This window comes from Heterocephalus glaber, unplaced genomic scaffold, assembly GCF_053883595.1.
Source record: "Heterocephalus glaber isolate CG9 unplaced genomic scaffold, H.glaber_assembly_v1.0 deba00000281, whole genome shotgun sequence".
Classification (NCBI taxonomy): Eukaryota; Metazoa; Chordata; class Mammalia; order Rodentia; family Bathyergidae; genus Heterocephalus; species Heterocephalus glaber.
In genome coordinates this window covers 22392177-22411452 of record NW_028258139.1, presented here as the reverse complement: position 1 = coordinate 22411452, position 19276 = coordinate 22392177, and the positions used below count along the sequence as shown (strand labels likewise).

General features: G+C 49.6%; 1 protein-coding gene across 2 annotated transcripts in view; it reads left to right on the top strand.

The window, feature by feature from the left end:
* Tg (thyroglobulin) overlaps positions 1 to 19276 on the top strand; it is a 219261-nt gene that overhangs the window by 112635 nt on the left and 87350 nt on the right. For both annotated transcript variants that reach the window (XM_087187454.1, XM_087187453.1), the window contains exons 38-41: positions 2146 to 2368; positions 3420 to 3513; positions 6609 to 6768; positions 15046 to 15245. In XM_087187454.1, coding sequence (XP_087043580.1) covers positions 2146 to 2368; positions 3420 to 3513; positions 6609 to 6768; positions 15046 to 15245 — 677 coding nt within the window. The remainder of the gene's footprint in view (positions 1 to 2145; positions 2369 to 3419; positions 3514 to 6608; positions 6769 to 15045; positions 15246 to 19276) is intronic.

Sequence of the window (19276 nt, the reverse complement as noted above, 5' to 3'; positions counted from 1 at the left end):
ATTGAGACAAATTAAAAACGGAAACTGTGTTTTTCCTTCCTAAGTCTCCATTTTGGGTTCTAATTCATACTCCAGAGTTTTTGCAACGGAGATGGCTTCATTGGAATTTCTTTCTCTCCTGTCTTTCTCTCCCTTTCTTGCTCCTTCCCTCCTCTCTCTATCCCTTTATTCTTTCCACTCATTTATCTACCCCTTCTCTACAAATCCACTGGCCTCTTTCTCTCTCTCTCTCCCTCTCTTTCTCTCTCTCTCTCTCCCTCCCTTTCTGTTTCCCCATAAATCTATCCATCTTTCCCTCCCTTGGTCTCTCTTCATAAATTGAACCCCCCTCCCCCTCTCTTCCATAAATCAGTCTATCCATCCATCCACCCATCAGTTCATCCATCCCTCTAACCATGCATCCCTTCTTCCATCCACATGTCCAGCTCCTGCCATTTACCAGGCACCACGCTTTGAACATTAGCAGTATCATCATTTGTTCAGACATTATTGTGTTACAGGACTGCTACCATTCCTATTTCACAGGACCTCTAAGATTAGAAGACTAAGGCTAGAAATAGAACAGCTTTTACATAGACCCAACATGTAAAGCCCCCAGGTATGTTCCACTCCCAGACTGTCAGTGAGCTCTGTACGTGGCTTCAGTGCATGGCCATAATGAACAGACACTACACCAGCTTTTCCAGCCTCAGATCTCACTGAAATTTGGGGCTGGAGAATACTTAGGGGGTGGCATGATGTCCTGTCTATTGTAGGATGTTAGGGTCTCCCACTAGATGACAGTAACTGCTCCTCTCCTGGCGGTGACAAACCAAAAATGTCTCCAGCATGGTGACATCGACATTTGGGACAAAATCGCTTCCAGCTGACCACCACTGCTTAGAACATGCTGTTGAGGATTGGACAGACTCTGCCTGTCACTTGTTTGCCTCCATTCCCTTCATTTCTGTTTATTATTGCTGTAACATATGTATTTTTACAGAAGAAATTGTGGAGAAAGCAGCAAAGCTTTGCCTCCCAATCTGCCAGGAGTGGAGCTGAGCAGACAGAACCCTGTTTTAGGAATAGGAAGACTCCTCTCATTGCATCAGTGTCTCCTCACTAGTGTTTATTGCTTCCTATGTGCAAGGCCCCGAGTCTTGTAGGGAACTAGACATGAGCCTGTCTCAAGGCCCAGACAACAGCACTTGGCACTGAGCTAAAACTCAACAGAAATGAATCAAATCGATGAATGAACAAAAGCAAATATAGTAGAGGAAATAGGATAGGGGGTGGGGTGGAGTTGGATGAGTGTGGCTGGTGGTGAGCACCACTGTGGGGCTGGGATACACAGACCACTGAGCAGGCATGGCCAGGGGCTCTGGTGTGACTTTATGACTGAGAGTTTGGATGTGAACACAGGCAGGTGGCCTGCATCCCTGGGCCACGGCAGCAGAGCACAGGAAAGGGATGCTGGGCCTGGCCCTGGCTTGTGTCCACAGGGCTTGGTCAGGACTGGGCTCAGAAGTTGAGCTTGGAGTCCTGCATCATGGTGGGCTCCTGATGGTCTTCCCACCCCTGCCCCAACTGTACTTTTTCACCAGGAAAATGTAAATATGGCCTACAATCTTTTAGCTGCAATGCTGAAATTCAAAAGTCAAAAATTTTTTCATGGATTTGCTATAAAAATCTGAAAGGACAGAAGCAATTATATTCTTCATCCATCCTTCTTAGTATAAACAAGCTGTGTTTATAGAAATTGCCGCTGTGTTTGACAACAGACAGGTCTTTTCTCCAGACCTCCTGGAGGACTGCTCAGGGCTTGTGTGTGTGCCCCAGGGTCCCTTTTAATATGCCAGGGTGTGGGGTGAGAGGTAGGGCTTGGCTTTGCACCTTCCTTCCAGTGGCATTGAGGAGAATCCTGGAGACAGTGCCCTTTAGGGGGGTCAGTGTCATACTCCGCCCACATCTGGCCCCTAATAAGGACCAGCAGCTTCTGCTATGTTTGTGGTTGTTTTCCTTGAAAGCTAACTTGAATAGTCCTAAACTCTAGGATCTGAATGGATTACTGAGAAGGTCCGAGGAGAAGCGTGATTCCTGTGTTCGAAGCATACTCAGGAGGCTGGTGACGGGCGTGCTCATAGCTACCCCCTGTCCTCTTCCCAGGCACCACTCTGCTCCGCTCTGAGACAGGATCTGCACCCTCTGTGACCATCGCCCCCCGTGGCCAGCTACGGGGCAGGTCCCAGGCTGTGCGAGTGGGCACTGCATGGAAGCAGGTGGACCAGTTCCTTGGAGTTCCCTATGCCTCTCCACCACTGGCAGACAGCCGCTTCCGGGCACCAGAGCCTTTGAACTGGACGGGCTCCTGGGATGCCACTGAGCCAAGGTAGGGCCTGAGGGGTGTGCAGCCCTCAGGGGTGACTTGGAAGCCGAGCCATGAATTCCGGCTTGAGCAATGGATGGGGGATGTCACTTAGGGTGAAATTAAGTAGGGTCACAGGTGCAGCCCCCCAGTGTCAGTGCCCTACACGCTCCTGCTCGTGTCAGCTCTTGCCTCAGCCCCTTCGTGACGTCTGAGTTCAGTCGTGCCGGAAAGGAAATGCACCATTTCAGGAAAAATAAATAGGCCATGAAAACAATTTAAGAAGACTTGTTGTCCCCCACCTGGGAGAATACTACAAGCTTTCTTTTTCTTTAAGCACTCATATCCCATCATTTCCTCTCCTTAAAATTTTTCATTTTAAACAGTTAGTATACTGGAGAATGATTTTTGTGATGCTTTCTAATTAAAGCTCATGCAGGGCCTAGAAACAATGCCCATGGCTGCCTCGCCTCTCTGATTGCCCTCAAACACAAATCGGAACAGCTTACCATGCTGGCTGTTCTCAGGGAACGGATGAGGGCATGGGGTCTTGCAAGTCTTGAGTAGCGAGTGACTGGAGATCTTGGGTTGCTGCAGCCAGGGATGGTACAGAGTGGGCAATGACTGAGGGGCCTTTTGGGCAGATGACCCCAATGCTGCAATTAGGGGGGGAAGCAGAGGTGGCCTCCACTCCTGCACTGTGGGTACGCAAGCTGTCCCCCAGCGCCCTGTGCTGTGTAGAAGGCCTGTGCTCTGCCTGACAGCAGAGTCTGCACACGTGCTGGCAGAAGGCCAAGATCCTGGGCGCACCCACTGTGCCCTTCTCTGTCTCAGCTGGCTCTGGCCAGTATGCTGTCCCTGGGAGTCGTCCCCTGAGCCGCTGGCAGAGATAGGCACAGCCACTCTGTGCCCTCTGTTCACTGGCCTCTCCCATGCTGGAGGGAGCTGCCATGGGGCAGGTGGGAAGCCAGGCCTCAGAGAGGAGCTGTGGGCTATGCCGTGGAGGTCGACGGGGAGAGACGGGCTGTGTCCTCTCGGTTATTTCTCCTGCACATCACCGGGTCTGTCTTCGCAGGGCCAGCTGCTGGCTGCCAGGCACCCGAAGCCCCGCACCCCCTGGAGTTAGTGAAGATTGCTTGTATCTCAACGTGTTTGTCCCGGAGAACCTGGTGAGTCCCGCAGCACCTGGTGTGTCTGCCTTCAAAGCTCCCTATTAGATATGCCCTGTCCCCATGGCTGCTGAACCTGCCTGCTCACCTCCCCTGGCTACTGTAGCACTGCTCCCAAAGGCTCGGTGCTTCTCGGAGGCCTAGTGGCTGAAAGAATGCAGAATAGCCTGGGCCTTCCCAGGCGGGTGAGGTCTGAAGTGTAAGGCGGGTGCCTGGGTGTTGGACTCTGACTTTGAATCCAGTTTGCCCTGTTTTGAACCTCGTGTCTGCTTGAGAAGCTCCCACCATCCTGTTCTTGAATGGCTGAGTTCCCTGTTTGGGGGAAGGGGCAAAGCCCTGAGAGTAAAGGGATGGGTGGGCTTTAGGGAGCATGAGTTTCCAGGGTTGCCAACCCAGTGTCAAGTCACCATGCTGCTGCTTCCTGGTCCCCCAGTTTCCCAGCAGTGAGAGTAAACTGTATCCAGAGATTGGGCCACAACCAGCGATCTGAATGAGCTTCATAGTAGCCACCAAAACTGCACAAGCTCTCATTGGCTGCATTAATATAACTATGGAGCCTTGAATGAGGGAGATGGTAGGGTGCCATTCTGCTCAGTGCTGGTCTCACCACAACCCTGCAATGCCAAATTAAGTCCTGGGTCCGAACCAGCCCTGCCACCTGCTGGCCCCTCACTGCGCTGGAGGAAGTAACTCAAATTTCGGTGTCCCAGCTACTTTGTCTGAGAGTGGAAAGAGCAGTAGCATCTGTGAGAAGTAAATCAAGCCAAGCAGGCATGGGAAAGGGCCCTGTGCTGGGCCTGCCATGTGTGCATTGATCCAGGAAGGGCTTCTGAGAGAGGCTTGCAGTGTCGATGGCTGAAGGAGTGGGTAGTCAGCGGGATCGGAGTGTGCCTGAGGGACTGCGAGAGCAGGGGATGCAGGGGAGGTGATGATGGAAGCGCAGAGGGCTTGGGAGAGGAAGGGGCTGTCTCGGAGGCCTGACCATCATTCTTCGGGCTGCATTATTCCCATTTCATGGGTGAAAAGCGGCGGCCTGGAGGTTAGGTGACTTTCCCCAGGTCTCCAGCTGCTCAGGGGTCACTGCAGACGTGTTGGGGCTCAGATTTCATGGCGAGGACTATTGAGCAGTGACAAGGGAGGTAGACATTTGCTATAGTGTCAGCAAGAAGTCTGTGACAGCAGTTCAGCGTTTACAGAACACCTTTTTAAAAACCTGTCACCATGGGCCTTCTTGACAACTAGGAGAGGGGATGATGGACAGACAGATGGAAATTGGTAAAATACAGATAGATTTCCCTCTATTGTAAAGGTGTGGACAGTAAGGTTGAGAGGGAAATAACTTAAGGGCACCCTGCCGGCAGAGTGGAAGTCTGGCTCTGTGTCTTGACCCCAGAACCAGTGCCCCTTCCCTTAGGGAAATTCCCAGGCAATGGAAGCTTTGCCCTCTGTCACGGCTTTGCCTTGGGGAGGAGCACTGGCCATAGTGAGGGTGGCAGGGCCTGGGCCTCTAGTGACAGGCCCTGCGGGGAGCCCCGGTGTCCTGACACTTGCTCTGCCGGCCTGGGGGCAGCGGCTGGGCCTGGTCCTTCTGTCCTCATCTCTACGTTATCAACAGGGCTGATGGCAGCCCAGCATCCTCCTCTTGTGCTGCCATGATGCTACCCAGTAAAATCACTCAGAGCCTTTAGCAGGCCCAGAGCCTGTCCCTGACCTGTGCAAAGGCCCCAGCCAAAGAAACCAAACCTCCCAAACTGGCCTTTCCTGTGGCCTCAAGAAGGCCTTGTCTTTGAAGAACCCACAGTTCTGCCAGTGGGGACATTTGACCTGGAGCATCACCAAGGGATGAGCTGGGGCGAGTGTGAAAAGAGAGGAGGGCCAGGTCCTGTGGTGACCCTTTTGGGTGTCTTAACTGGTTACCTCCGCACTCTGAGCTTTGGTTTCCATCTGTACAATGAGGGTGCTTAGAGCCACGGTGGCAGCTGTCTTCTGGGTGGAAGAGCTGACAGACTTCCAGGTGCAGGAGCTTAGCACAGTCTCCATGGAGAGAGGGCCCCGCTGAGGGCAGCTGTGGCAAAAAGCCTGGGTAGAAGCCTGTGTGTGCCATGCTCACTGTACCTGAAGCAGAGAGGTCGCTGCTCATGGAGGCAGGACCCTGATCCGACACCAGGCACCAGTGCTGCACAAATACACCACAGCTTGAGGTGGGCGTCAGATCCCCCAGATGCCACTTAACATTCTAATACAAAAGGGCTAGCTTGGGTTCAAAGCCCAGGCCTCCACTTCCTGGCTGTGTGATCTCGGATGAGCTATTCAACAACCCTAAGGCTCTGCACTCTCGTCTGAGAGGTGATGATTAATAATAATAATAATATGCCAACTGCATTGAGCTGTGTGAGGAGCACATGGTAACACGTGTAAACAGAACAGCGCCAGCCGCTTGTAGCTGCCGAATAAGCCAGGATGGGGACTCAGCACAGAGTGGCTAACTGCCAGGTGTCACTGAGGACCCAAAGCAATCCTTTGCAATAAGAGAAGGCCAGGCCTGGGTGCCGGTGTGGTCCCATATGCACTGCAGCACACCTTGACCCTGGGTGTCAGTGTCATGCCTTACACCAGGTGCCTTGACCCACAAGATTTGCTGCCTCATACTTCTGGAGGTTGGAAGTCTGAGGTCAAGGTGTCACAAAGCTGGTTTTTTCTGAGGCCTCTCTCCTTGGCTTACAGATGGTTGTCTTCTCTTGCTCTTCTCTCTGTATGTCTGGATCCAAACTCCCTCTTCTTATAAGGACACCAGCCCTATGGGATTGGAGCCCACACATGGGACCACGTCTTAGATTAATCACCTTTTTAAGTCTCTGTCTCCAAATACAGTCACTCTCAGGTGCCAGGAGCTAGAGCTTCAGCGCATGAAAGGGGTGGGGGACAAACTCAGGCTGCTGTATAGGGAAGTGCTCTGCCTAGGGAAGGGCAGGGTTAACAACAGAAGCTGAGTAGATGCACAGCGTGGGGCTTAGCATGGACAGGCGCCCTCCCCACACTCCTGCAGTGAAAACAGGCCAGGCTCAAGCACCTCTGCCCTTTTCCTATCCCCACAGGCCCCCAACGCATCGGTACTGGTGTTCTTCCACAACGCCAGGGAGGCAGAAGTCAGCAATGGACAGCTGACAATTGATGGCTCCTTTCTGGCTGCTGTTGGTAACCTTATTGTGGTCACTGCCAACTACCGAGTAGGTGTCTTTGGCTTCCTGAGTTCTGGTGAGTTGCTGGCATCAGTGGGTGTGTTAGTCAGCTGTCTGTCCTTATAGCAAAACACCTGAGATTATTTGCTTATAAAGAGGGAAAGTTTATTTTGGCACATGGTTTTGGAGGTTCTGGTCCGTGATTGGTTGTCCCCATGGCAAGGCAGCAAATCACGATAGCAACAAGTACCGGAGCACGATGCTCACCTCATGACCAGGAAGTGAAAGAGAAGAGTGGGCTCACTTGGGACAAAGCCTTTAGCCCCTGAACCTTTGGGGAAGCTTCATCAACAACTATAGCTGTGGGGCTGCTGACCTCCCAGCTGAGGCTGCCTCTCTGCCTGTGTCTCCCATGTCTTCTCACAGCCTCAGAAACTTGCTGCTTTGGCATCTCCTCTGGCCTGCTTGACACACAGTAGAAACACTGGCACGTCTGCAAGCCCCTCCAGGGGTGCAGACACCCATAGATGAGAATTTACTGTGTCTTAAGCTGGTCCAAGCACATATTGTGGTGTGTGTGTGTGTGTGTGTGTGTGTGTGTGTGTGTGTGTGTGTGTGTTTAGAAGAGAAAATCAAGGCCCAAGGAGGGACGCAAAGTCATAAGGTTGGGAGATCAGAGCCAGCCTTCGCCCAGACCTGCCTCTGCCTGGCCAGTGCTGAGGAATGGCCTACAGCCCTGCTGCCACAGGGAAGCTCTGGGACTTGGGGTGAGGGATGTGTCAGCAGTGACTCCCATCTTCCTTGATTTGTGGTCCCCTAAATCGGTGCATCAGCTTGGCTGTGCTCTCCATCCTCCTCACTACCTAATAGAATTGAGCTTGGATCCACACAAGCACCCTCTTCCACATACATCTTTCTCCACCTCTGCCACTACCTATGGTTAGCGGGTCACTGGGTGTGGGGAGGGGGAGGATATATTGCTTGGAATTAAAAGAGCCAAGGGCGAGCTCTGCCTGTCACTCACTGGCCATGTGCTCTTGTACCAAATGCTTCCCTCCTTGAAACATTCATTTTCTCCCCTGTAAAATGGGAGTTGTTTTACTTGACTCCAGAGCTACTGAGAGCCTCAAGTGAGGATAGGATAGGTATGAGAGGGATTTGGAGACAGTTCAAGTGTTTCCAAGTCCTCAAGGCAGGGGCTGAGGGTCCACTCCATTTCCTGAGGATCCCATTTAGACTTGGGGTGTCTGAAGAGCTCAGCACAGATAGGCAGCTGGGATGGAGAAAGAATGGCAAGGTAGGCCTGACTAGAGGGCTTGGTTGAGGGGGACACCCAGCATGAGCAGAAGCCCAGGGGAGCCAAGGAGAGGCCTGGGTGGATCAATGGCACAAGACCTTGAGAGCCACAAAGAGAATTCTAGGTTGGGCAGTGAGTAAGAAGAGTCTTAGCCTGTGAAATGGGCAGCGAGTTAAGGCAGAGCATAGGCCACCATCAGTGTGAGAGACCCGGATGAAAGACAGATGTGAAGATGGCCATGTGTGGCTTCTTTTGTCTTAGCTCTCCATTTTCTGTCTGATATTGCATGGTGGTGAGAGACAAATATGGTAGCTGAGGTTTTCGGTAAGATTTGGGGGAGTACAACAATGCTTCACAGGAGAATTTATTTTCTTCTTTAAAGAGGACCTCCCTGCACCCCCAGCTGGGCTTTCTGTCCTCACTGCTTATGCGAGTCTGACAAGGGTATGCTGGCCAGCACCCGCTGTCCCTAGTGGGGCAGGTGAGATCCATAGCCCCACAAGTTGAAGTTGGTCCCAGGGAATTTTCCCTAGACATGGCTGCTGGCTCAGAGCGTCTCCAGACAGAAGAGAGTGAGTTTCCATGTGTCATCTGTCCCTGAGGGGGCGGGGATTATGATTTCAAGACTGCAGTCTGGGTGAGAATTCCTTTTCACCTGGAGCGCCAGACTTGTTTTGGCCGCCAGCATGAGTAGCCTGTGGGAGCGGTGGAAGCCTCCAGAACTTCCAATGCCTCTCATTCCTGACTCATACTGACACTGCCTGTTCATTTTGCTCTAGGAAAAACTATCAGCAAGAGAGAGGGAAAGTTAACCTCTGGAGCACCTCTCCTGGCCAGGTGTTTTGGCGGGATTGCCTTGCTTGGGTCTCTTGGCGCACCCAAGGCAGTGCCTTGTGCCAGGTCTCAGAGGAAGTGGTGAGGCTCAGGGAGGTGAAGGAGCTTTGTCAGTGCAGTCGGAGGTGGCAGATGGGGCTTTGACCTCTGCCAGTCACACACCAGCAGCAAGAGACATGCTCGGTAGTTTCTCCTTGGAGTCTAGAGCTGCTCTCTGGATTCTGTTGTCTTTGGATCTGTCCTTTGCCTTCACTTAGCCCCAGTCCCTGGGCTTTGCTTATTCACTGGACCCCTAGCACATCCCATGTCCCGAGCCTCTGCGTGTCTGACAGCCTGACGCCCTGCATGGAGAGGGAGCAAAGATATCAGTGTCTTCTTCACCAGCTGGAAAACTGAGGTGCAGAGCTGAGACCACAGCAGTGCAGAGCCCCAGAGCTGAGATGTATGGAGGCCTCTATCACAGATGGAGTCTGGCTGGCACAGGCAGCTCTGTGACAAGCTCTGGATGTGGAAGGGGAAAGAAGTGGGCCTTGTGTCTCTTAATTTTCCAAATAAAACTGCAATGTAGGCAAAACTTGCTTTTCCATTGAAAAAAACCACAGGTTTTATTATTTAGAGCAGTTTTAAAAGTGTACAGAGAAACTGAGCATGAGTGCTCCCATGTCTTTTTCTCCCAGCCTGTGGTTTCCTCTGTTATTGACTTTCTTTTTTCATGACACATGAGTTACAAGTGATGAACCAATAATGATACATGATTGTTCACTAAAGTGCAGGGCTTACATCATGTTGTACATTCCGTAGGTTTTGCCAAATGTGTGATGCTGTGTACTTACTATTACAGTCCCCTGTGGAGTAGTTTTAGTACCCTACAATTTCCTTATGCTCTAGCCATTCATTTCCCCCCTTTTTCATCGTAAGTAACTGAACCTATAGTTTAGAACACAGGTCTGGAAAACTGCTGGGCAACTTTGGGTGCCAGCTTCCCCGGGGTCTGGCAGAGTGCAGGCTTTGCTTCTGAGTGGGATAGGGTCCTGGAGTGGCTCTGTGGAGCAGTGCTCTGGGCACATCCTCGTCCATCCCTCTGCGACCCGTGGCAGGCTGCTATCCATGAGTGTAGGATGCTAGGACTTGTGGGTGGTTCCCCTGAGACAGCACCCCTGAAAGGCCAGCCCTGGGACTTTCCTGGCACTGTAGCCTCACATGTTACCTCTCCCTCTCTGTCCCTAGATGGACAGGGACTCTTCCCAGGCAGGGCTGGGCTTTTGTCATTTTCCACCCAGCATCTGGCTGCGGCCAACACAAAGCTGCCACCTCATCTCAGCAGCGGCTCCTGACCTCCCCTGAGTCAGGAGGGCAGTGGCTCATGTCATCAGCCCACCTGGAAACGTACACAGCATCTGTTGCTGTGGCCCAGAGCAAAAGTGCTCCCCTGGGGGCCTCAGATAGCAAAAGAGGTACATTTCAGAAGATATGAGGAGAGACGAAAAGCAAAGGACCTGCCAGTGCAGAGGTCAATGAGACTGACTCGTGCCATCTGTGGAAGGCTCCAGGACAAAAGTGGGGCATGGTTCCTGTGGAGATGGGGGTCAGAGAGAAAGAGAGAGAGGCTGGAGGAGGCCATTTCCTCAGCCCAGGCCTGCAGAGGGGGCAGCCCCAGGGTGACTGGGCACAGTGCAACTGTGAGGGGACCTGGAGTGTGCGTGGGTGCAGGGACAGAGGAGGAGAGGGGCGCAGCAGGCCTGCCAGCCTTCCACAGGATGTGGGGTTGGAGGAAGCATGCTCTGGCTGGCCGCCCCAGTAACCACACATGGCTATGACCTCACTGTTGCTTGGTGTGCAGGGCCTGCCAGGAGGGTCTGCTGTCCTCTCTAACTAGCAAAACAGGTGGAGTCTGGCCAGAGGCACCCCTCACAGGAGCTGCTTCTGCTATGGCAGACAAGATAGGCTCTGCTAAAGGCTTCCGGGAGATAATGCTGGGACCTGACCTCTTCCTTTAAATCTTTTATAATGCCTCAGGAGGCACAGCTCTGTTGCCTTCCCAAATATTAACTAATTTAATCATCAGAACAACCAAAGGAGGCAGTTACTATTATTAGCCACATTTAAGGATGGAGAGAATAGGCACACAGATGCCACATAGCTTGTCCAGCGCCCTACATCTGATGAGCAGTGAAGCCAGGACTGTCACCAGCGCTGTGCCTCACAGCCTTTTCATGATTCCCATCGGCAAGACTGGGTCCTGCTAAGGGGCTTTTGTCGGTTGTTGGAAGTGCACTAGCCAGGCAGTGAGGCAACAGCATCTGCTTGCTGGCTGGTTCCTCCCAGACCTGTGGGAACCAGGAGATGCAGGGCAAGTGGGGCAGATGGAGACCGAGACAGTGATGATATGGGTAATACGATGTCCAGAAGCCTCGTATTCATACCTGTTTCCCTAATGGGCCACAGCTCCTGCCCAGCCCAGTGAGACCTCTCTGGTCCTGCCCGGTTTGGATGGGGGTGGGCTTCAGCAGGAGCATTGTGTGTGTGTGTGTGTGTGTGTGTGTGTGTGTGTGTGTGTTTGAATCTATAGTTTAGAACACAGGTCTAAACAAAGTCTTTCGCTCACAAGGTTCTGTTTCTTCACCAGTAAAGGGCTAAGCAGAGGGCTTCATGCCACTATTGTTGGTTCTTCCTTCCGGTGTGCATCTAGGCTGTGTGTCCTGTGGCTGGGATCCTCCCTGTCCGTCTCTTAGCAGTGCCTGGCTCCAGAGGAAGCCCCTTTCATCCTTGTGAGACAGGTGTCCTCTTGAACAACCCACTCTGACCTTCTAGGAGGCTGTGGATCTCAGAATGTCATCAGCATCCTCTTATAACATAGTGGGAAGTTGACACATGGGAAATGCGTGTCAGGGACATCCCTACTCACCGTTGTTACTGGCACTGCGGGCCATGAATGTCCCTTTGCAGACTTGCAGCAGTTGGTCTTACTCAATTGGCACTTTGCTCTCCTGAGCTGCCTGAGACCTGGAGGAAGCACACATTTGCACCCTGAAAAATGGAGCACAGGGATGATGCAGAAAACTCATGGTGAGGATCATGTCGAGTCAATGGCTTCACCAGACCTAGAACGGGAAAAGCATTTGAAGAAATTCTGAGTCTTTCCAGCTGGAAGAGTGATTTGTATTGTTAGAAACTCTGAGCTGCTGTTCTCTTCAGCTTTGTGAATTCAGGATTTGGCAATTACCATGCAGGATTTTTCTGTCTTTTTCTGTTATATGGAGACTTGTTTGATGCTGCATTCTGTCCATCATGCCTGGTGGCTTGTGGAGATCTCTGCAGGCTCTGGATCTTAGGGCATGCCCTGGGCTGCTGCCCTATAGCCAAGAGTCACCTGGGTGCAGTGGTGGTGGGAGCCATGGGCTTGGAAGGGCTCTGAGGGTAGAGTCAGGAAAGGAGTGAGTCTCAGAGGAAGCCGTGGTGAGGCCTGGGGAGCCAGAGTTCAATGGAGAACAAATTCATGGAGAAGATTGACGGGGAGGATGCACCAAACTCACAGGACACTCAGGAAGCAGTGGCATGGAATGTCCCCAAAAGCCAAGGAGAACCATCTGTTTTCACTCTATTTTTATCATTTCTTTCTTTTGTGGGTGATCATTACTAGTCTTACATTCCAATGCACCAGGACCACATGCAGGCCCTGTGTTTCTCCTACCCAGGCCTATTTCTAGCCTTCTCACTTACATGCAATAAAAATAACTGAAATCCGTTTGGCAGTTGTTTCATGCAGCTTTGTGTTAAATTCTTATTAGCTAATTTACTTCTCCACAAACTCCCCATGAGATAAGTGTTACTTTCATCCCTACTTTAAAGATAAGTAAACCAGATGTTAGCCCTCTGTCTGAGGAAGAGCTGGCAAAATGTTTTTCCCATTTTGTAGGTTGTCTCTTCACTCTGTTGATTGTTTCCTTTGATGTGCAAAAGAATTTTAATTTGATAAGATCTCACTTGTTGATTCTTGGTGTTATTTCTTGTGCCATTGGAGTTCTCTGTTCAGAAAGTCCTTGCCAAAATAAAATGTCCTTGCCTATACCCATGTTTTCAAGAGTTTTAGCTATTTTATCTTTCAGCAGATTGTTTCTATTTTAACATTTAGATGTTCGATCCGTTTTATTTTATTTTAGTACATTTTTGAATCTTTGACCCATGTTTACTTTATTTAGTTTAGAGATATATGGAGCTGGACATCTAGAATATAAAGAACTAAAAACTAAAATTAGACTTTCCCAAGATAAAAGAGCCAATCAAAAAATAGACAACTGAAATGAATAGAACTTCTCAGAAGTAAAGATGACCAATAAATACATAAAAAAAATTCAACATCACTGGCCATAGGAGAAACACAAATTAAAACTATGTTGAGATACTATCTTACCCTGGAAAGAATGGCAGTCATCAAAAAAATCTAAAAATAATAAATGCTGGTGAGGCTGTAGGAAAATAGAACTCTTCTGCATTGTTGCTGAGAATGTAAACTAGTACAACCACTATAGATATCAATGGGGAGATTTCTTAAAAAACTAAAGACAGAAATTCCATTTGACTCAGCTATTCCCCTTCTAGATATCTTCCCAAAAGAGTTAAAGTCATCATATTGCAGGGATATGTGCACACACACCCATGTTTATAGAAGCACAATTTGTAATAGGTAGAACTTGGAAACTGCATGTATGTCCATAAACAGATGATTGGATAAAGAAAATGCAGTATTTACACACAATGGAGTATTACTCTCCCATAAAGAAAAATAAACTTGAGGCATTTGTAGGCAAATGATACAACTTGAAAACATAACATAATGTTAAGTGAAACAAGTCAGACACACAAGCTAAATACTTCATGGTTTCTCTTATATAAGAAGCTCAAAATACATACATATGCTGTATAAAGAGCAAAATAGTAGAGAGAAATTGAAAAAATACACCCAATCCTCTATTCAGTTGTTTCAAAAATATTTGAATATATATGTTAATTTGTTTCATTTATACTACTATTTTCTCTTAGTTCATTGAGAAGAAAGTTTCTGCTATCATCTGTTTCTTTTTTGTCTATGACTTGTACTCTGAGTAACATTTTGGCCATTCTTTAAAAAAAATAAAATAAAATGCCCCCCAAAGATAAGGAAATGGTGTACACTTTGATCTCAGCACCGTTATTCACTTCATTATTTAGCCTCCAGCAGCCAAGAGGTGGAAGCCAGACACTTGCTCATTGGCGCCTGATTGGATAAACAAAATGTGTCATGTGCATACATGGAATATTATTCAGCCTTAAAAAGGAAGAAAACTCAAGACACATGCTACCACATGCTGTTGTGAACCTTGAGGACATTATATGAGTTAAATAAGACACACACACACACACACACACACACACACTACTGTATAGGTCCACTTACATGAGTTACCTAGAATGGTCAAATTCATAGACAGAAAGTAGAAGGGTAGTTGCCAGGGACAGGTGCAGTTCAAAAGGGGGTTATTGTTTAATAGATACACAGTTTCAGGGGCTTTTAATTTTTAATTTTTAATTTTTTATCAGTACATAGTTTATTAGTATATGTTTGAGGTACATAATAATTACATTCTAAATAGGAAAAATTACATTCTGTACCTGAATAATCATGTTGTGTCTGAATCATTTTATTTAAAAAGTGCAAGATCTTTAACAGATACTTATTAATTCTATAAGAAAAGGAAAAAGCTTGATCTTCAAGGCCTGAGGATGAGGCCAGGGGAAGGACTGGGGTCACAGTGCCGTCTGGCCTGGGTGACGTTGGAGAGAGCTACCTGCCATAGTAAGAGACCAGGCAGGACCATGTCCTCCCCTCTGATGGACCATCCAGGTGGGGACTCAGCATGGACTGCCACTGACCTAAGCAGCAGCCTAGGAGTGGCCTTCATCCATCACAAATGGGAAAGCTGCAGCTCAGAGGGGCTGACAGGTTCAAGGTCTCCTGCAGCAGCTAGCAAAGCCTAGATTTAGAGTGCAAGCCAGGCTGTATCTTATTCCACAGCCCCGGTCCTTCCGGTTTCCCTCAGTGTGTGTGGAGCCCGCAGTCCTGACCTAGGGAACAAGTACCCAGAGCCCATGGAGGAGCCCCATGCCTGGCACAGGCAGCACTATGATTGGTAGATTCAAAGTAGCGAAATCAAAGAAAGTAAATCACTTTCTGCTTTTCTCCAGGGTCCAGTGAGCTGACGGGCAACTGGGGACTGCTGGACCAGGTGGCAGCTCTGACCTGGGTGCAGAGCCACATTGGCGCATTTGGCGGGGACCCTCGGCGCGTGTCCCTGGCAGCCGATCGTGATGGGGCTGATGTGGCCAGCATCCACCTTATGACCAGGGCCATGGGCCCCAGGCTCTTCCGGAGGGCCCTGCTGATGGTGAGTGGAGCGCCCTGCCATCATTCTGCCCTCCAGGCTCTCCCTGCCTTGGGAGACCCATTGGTCTCCGCTGCTTGCTCTTTTCTTAGCCTTTGTGGTGAGTTTGGTTCCTTCTTTCCGGATCCTTGTGGTTGCAGGATCCTGAAGGGCTCCTCTGACTGCTCTCTGCTCATGTGCAAAGTGCTAGAAATGCTAGATGGCTAAGTGTCCTGTCCCCTGGGAGACCCTCGCTAGGGTTGGATGTTCTTGTCAGTGAATGGAGGCCAAGAACAGAGCTCATGAATCAGGATTCTACCGGATGGTTAGAAGTGCTCGCTGGATGATGATAAGGTGATGATGGTGCTGGTGACGGAGGTGATGATGACACGATGTTGATGATAACAGCGGTTGTGACCACAGAAATAGCTTGGTTGGCTGAGCATAAGCCCTAACATCTGTTGTCCTGTCATTGACTAGCTTTAAACTTCACTGAGCATCTGATATGTCGGGGTACTTGCTAGGTACTGGAAATTGCAGACTAAATAATGCATGCCCAGTTCATAGGAGGCTTGTAGTCACTGGAACAGGGTTATAAATGCTGAAGCAGAAGAGTATCTTAGGGCAGCCCCAAGAGAAGGCCTCAGGGGAAGGAAGTGTGAAGGAAGGTTCCTGGTAAGGGGCCATTTGAGCTCAGTGCTGCAGGCTGTGGACATCGCCTGCAGGCAGAGTGGCCTCAGGGAAAGAGTGGAGGCCAAGCCTGGTGGGCAGTGGTGTAGGAGAGCGGAGCCAGAGTTCCCCAAGAAGCTGGGGGTTCATCCCAAGGCACGAGAAGCCAGCAAAGGGTTTTGTTTGTTTGTTTCATTTTATGATTTTACTCATTTTTACGACTGATTTCGTGGCATCCTGTACATTCCCAGTGTAGCGTGACCATCAGCACTGTCCATTACCAGGACATTTTTCCTCATCCCAATCAGAAATTCTGAAACTATTAAACATTATCTCTCATTCTCCTTATCCCCTTGGCCCCTGGAAAATCCTATACTACTTTCTGTCTCTATGAATTGCCAGTTTTAGGTACCTCAAATTAGTGGAATTATATGAGATTACCCCTTTGCGCCTGGCTTCTTTTCCTTAGCAGAATGTCTTCAAGGTTCTTCCGGAGTGTAGCCTGTTACAGAATTTCCTTCCATTTTATGGCTGATGACTGTTCCACTGTGTGCACAGACTATGTCTTGTTCATTTATTATTCATCTACTGATAGACGTCCGGGTCTCCCCACCCCGACCACGCTGGCTATTGTGAATAGTGCTGCCCTGAACTCAGGTGTGGCATCAAAGGCCTTTGAAGCAAGTGAGAAAACTGCCTGGAGCTGCTCTTTGGAAGACCTCCGTGAGACCTGGATGGAGAACGATTTTCAGAGGGGCAATGCTGGAGGTGGAGAAAGCTGTGGGGAGACCAGGAAGTATCCCGAGATAAGGAGACAGGGGATCATCGAGACCAAGTCCATGGGCTGAATCCCTCTGTGACCTGCTAGCAGTTCTCAGACCATGCCACCACACCCCACCTCGCCTGGCTTCCTGGGACCCAGAGCGTTGGTTATAAGGAGGGAAGATGAAGGGTCATTGTATAGCCATAGCTGATGCTAGATTAGCATTGTTGCCATTCCCAACAGGAAGCAGAGCCACCTGCCACTCTGCCTCCTTCAGCCCGGGAAACCCTAGATTCATTGTGTGCTCTGCCCCATATAGGCAGTTTCCTTGGCATGGGCTGCCTTTCTCCTGTCTTCCTCTTCACCTGTCTACTTGTCATTTAGGTAAAGCTTTCTCGACTTTTCAGCCTGGAGCTGGACCCTTTATTGACTTGTGCTGCCCAAATCTCTCCTGTGCTGCTTTCGTTGTGATGTTGTTGGTAACTAACTGCTCTTAGTGTCGAGTTGACCTCCCTCAAGGACCAATCCCCAGGACGGCAGGGACCAACGTGCCCTGCTCTCCACAGGGCCCTGGGTACCCACACAACACACCTTGCAATAAGCAGAGGCTGCTCCACAGTGCCCAGGTCTGCTAGCGAGCAGGTGATGGGCAGGTGTCCTGATGCTGTCCCAGATAGCCCCAGACCCACGGGCCAGTCCAGACCCCTTCTTGTAAGTCATCCCTTTTGTATCCTTTGATTCTGATTTACTTCCCCTGTCCTGAAGCCGGTCAGTGGAAATGGCAGGAGATTTGAGCCCAAACATCTTTTACTGGCTGGTGTTAAAAGCAGAACTTCCTGCCCGAAGTTGATCCTGGAAGATTTCTCCAGCATCTGATCAGCAATCAGCTGCTCACTAGGACCTGGAAGATGCCTACATATCTTCCAACAGGCTCAGAAGGCAGATTTTCTTTTTGAGGATTTAGGTGTCTGAGGAATTTCAGAAGCTAATCTGTTTTAACAAATGGCAGTGTATTTAAAAATAAACCCTCCGTCTGTTTTACTCACTTGGAAGCAGCTTTTACAATGGCTCCCAAAGTCCTTGGGATGCATGTGAAATTATTTGGAATAGAGAGCACTAAAATACTTCAATGTATTAGCAGTTCTTAAATATGTTCTTTACTGACAGATGTTTGGGAAATGAACTCAAGTTGATAATTTTTTTGTTGACTAAAATCTCAAGTGCCTGCAAAGCCTGGGGTTAGAACTGGTGAAACATTAGTCAAGAGAAATGTCTGTGGAAATAATCAATAGCTTATATTCATTTAAAACATTTGAGGCCACAAAACACCTTCGGTATAGATCATTCATATTGACTGGCAGGGGGTCTTCAATCCAGTGATATGACTTTTGAGAGGTTAAGTGACCTGTCAAAGAGCACACAATAAAAACCCTAAAGCTAAGTCCTGTACTTTCCCATTCTCTGAATCATCTTCTCCAGGAATTTGAGGTTCTCCTCAGGTCTTAAGTTGAAAAAGAATAAATGCAACATTGGGATCAGCGAGGCCCGCGTGAAGATCCTAGCCTTTGAGCACAGCCTTCACTTTGCATTCTGTGCCTTAAGGTCAGGATGATTAGGTCTGTCTCCTGAGGTGTGGTGAAGCTGTCATGTCTTAAGGTTTGCAAAGCGGCCTGTGCATTGGGAAACAAGTCCTGGAATATCTCACCTGCCCTGTGGCCAGGTGGCAGGAGAAGGCAGGGTGACTTGTTGCAAGCGTGTAACCTGGGATTCTGGACTGTGAGCTTTTCTTGAACTCAAGAGAAGACAGAGGTGGGCATGCGCTCTGTGGTGTGATTTCTGGGGTCCAGTGATTCCATTGTGCCCCATAACATCACCCTGACCTTTCTGCACTACTTCCAAGGCACCGTCCAGGGCCCCCAGGCAGAACTTGGCTCACTCCACACCTAGGAAATGCCACCCCTCCTCTGGGCCTTTCAGCCTGTCTTGTGCTCAGCATGTCCAGCGCCAGCTCTACGGTCACTCCATCTTTCAGGTAGCAATGAAAACTAGGCCTCCAAGCCTTTCCCCGGCTCTCAAAACAGCAGGAATCAGCCCGGGTATTTAGCTCAGTGGTTCTGCTGCCTGCCTCACAAGCGCAAGGTCCTGAGTTCAATCCCCGGTACCAAAAACAAAAAACCCAGCAGGAATCCCAGCTTGAGAAGCAGACTTCTGTGTGGAAGGTTTTAGGAATTCTGTCCTGTTTTCTATTTGGTATTTTTCTAACATGGCTGGTTCCAGTTCTGCTGTGGCTGGGTGTTGGACCCTTACTGAGTGTAATTCTCTTAGCACTTCCTCAGCACTGAGCCCAGCCCCTGCTTGCCGGGAGGCACCCAGAACCCACTGCAGGGCCGCAGGGCTGAGCTCCATGCATGGTGGGAACAGTGGGGATATGGCTATCTGTCTCCTGCACTGCCTGATGCTGCTGGCTGCGTGGCTCAGTGTGCGCATCTCCCTTGGGCTGGCCTTATGCAAATTGGCCTAGCTAGCACTCCTGTGTGTCTTTTAGAATAAGCTTTTTGAGGTTCATTCTGTTTCAGTATTCCTTGTGGGAATTTGAGCATTGTTTCATGGAATTTATCTATGA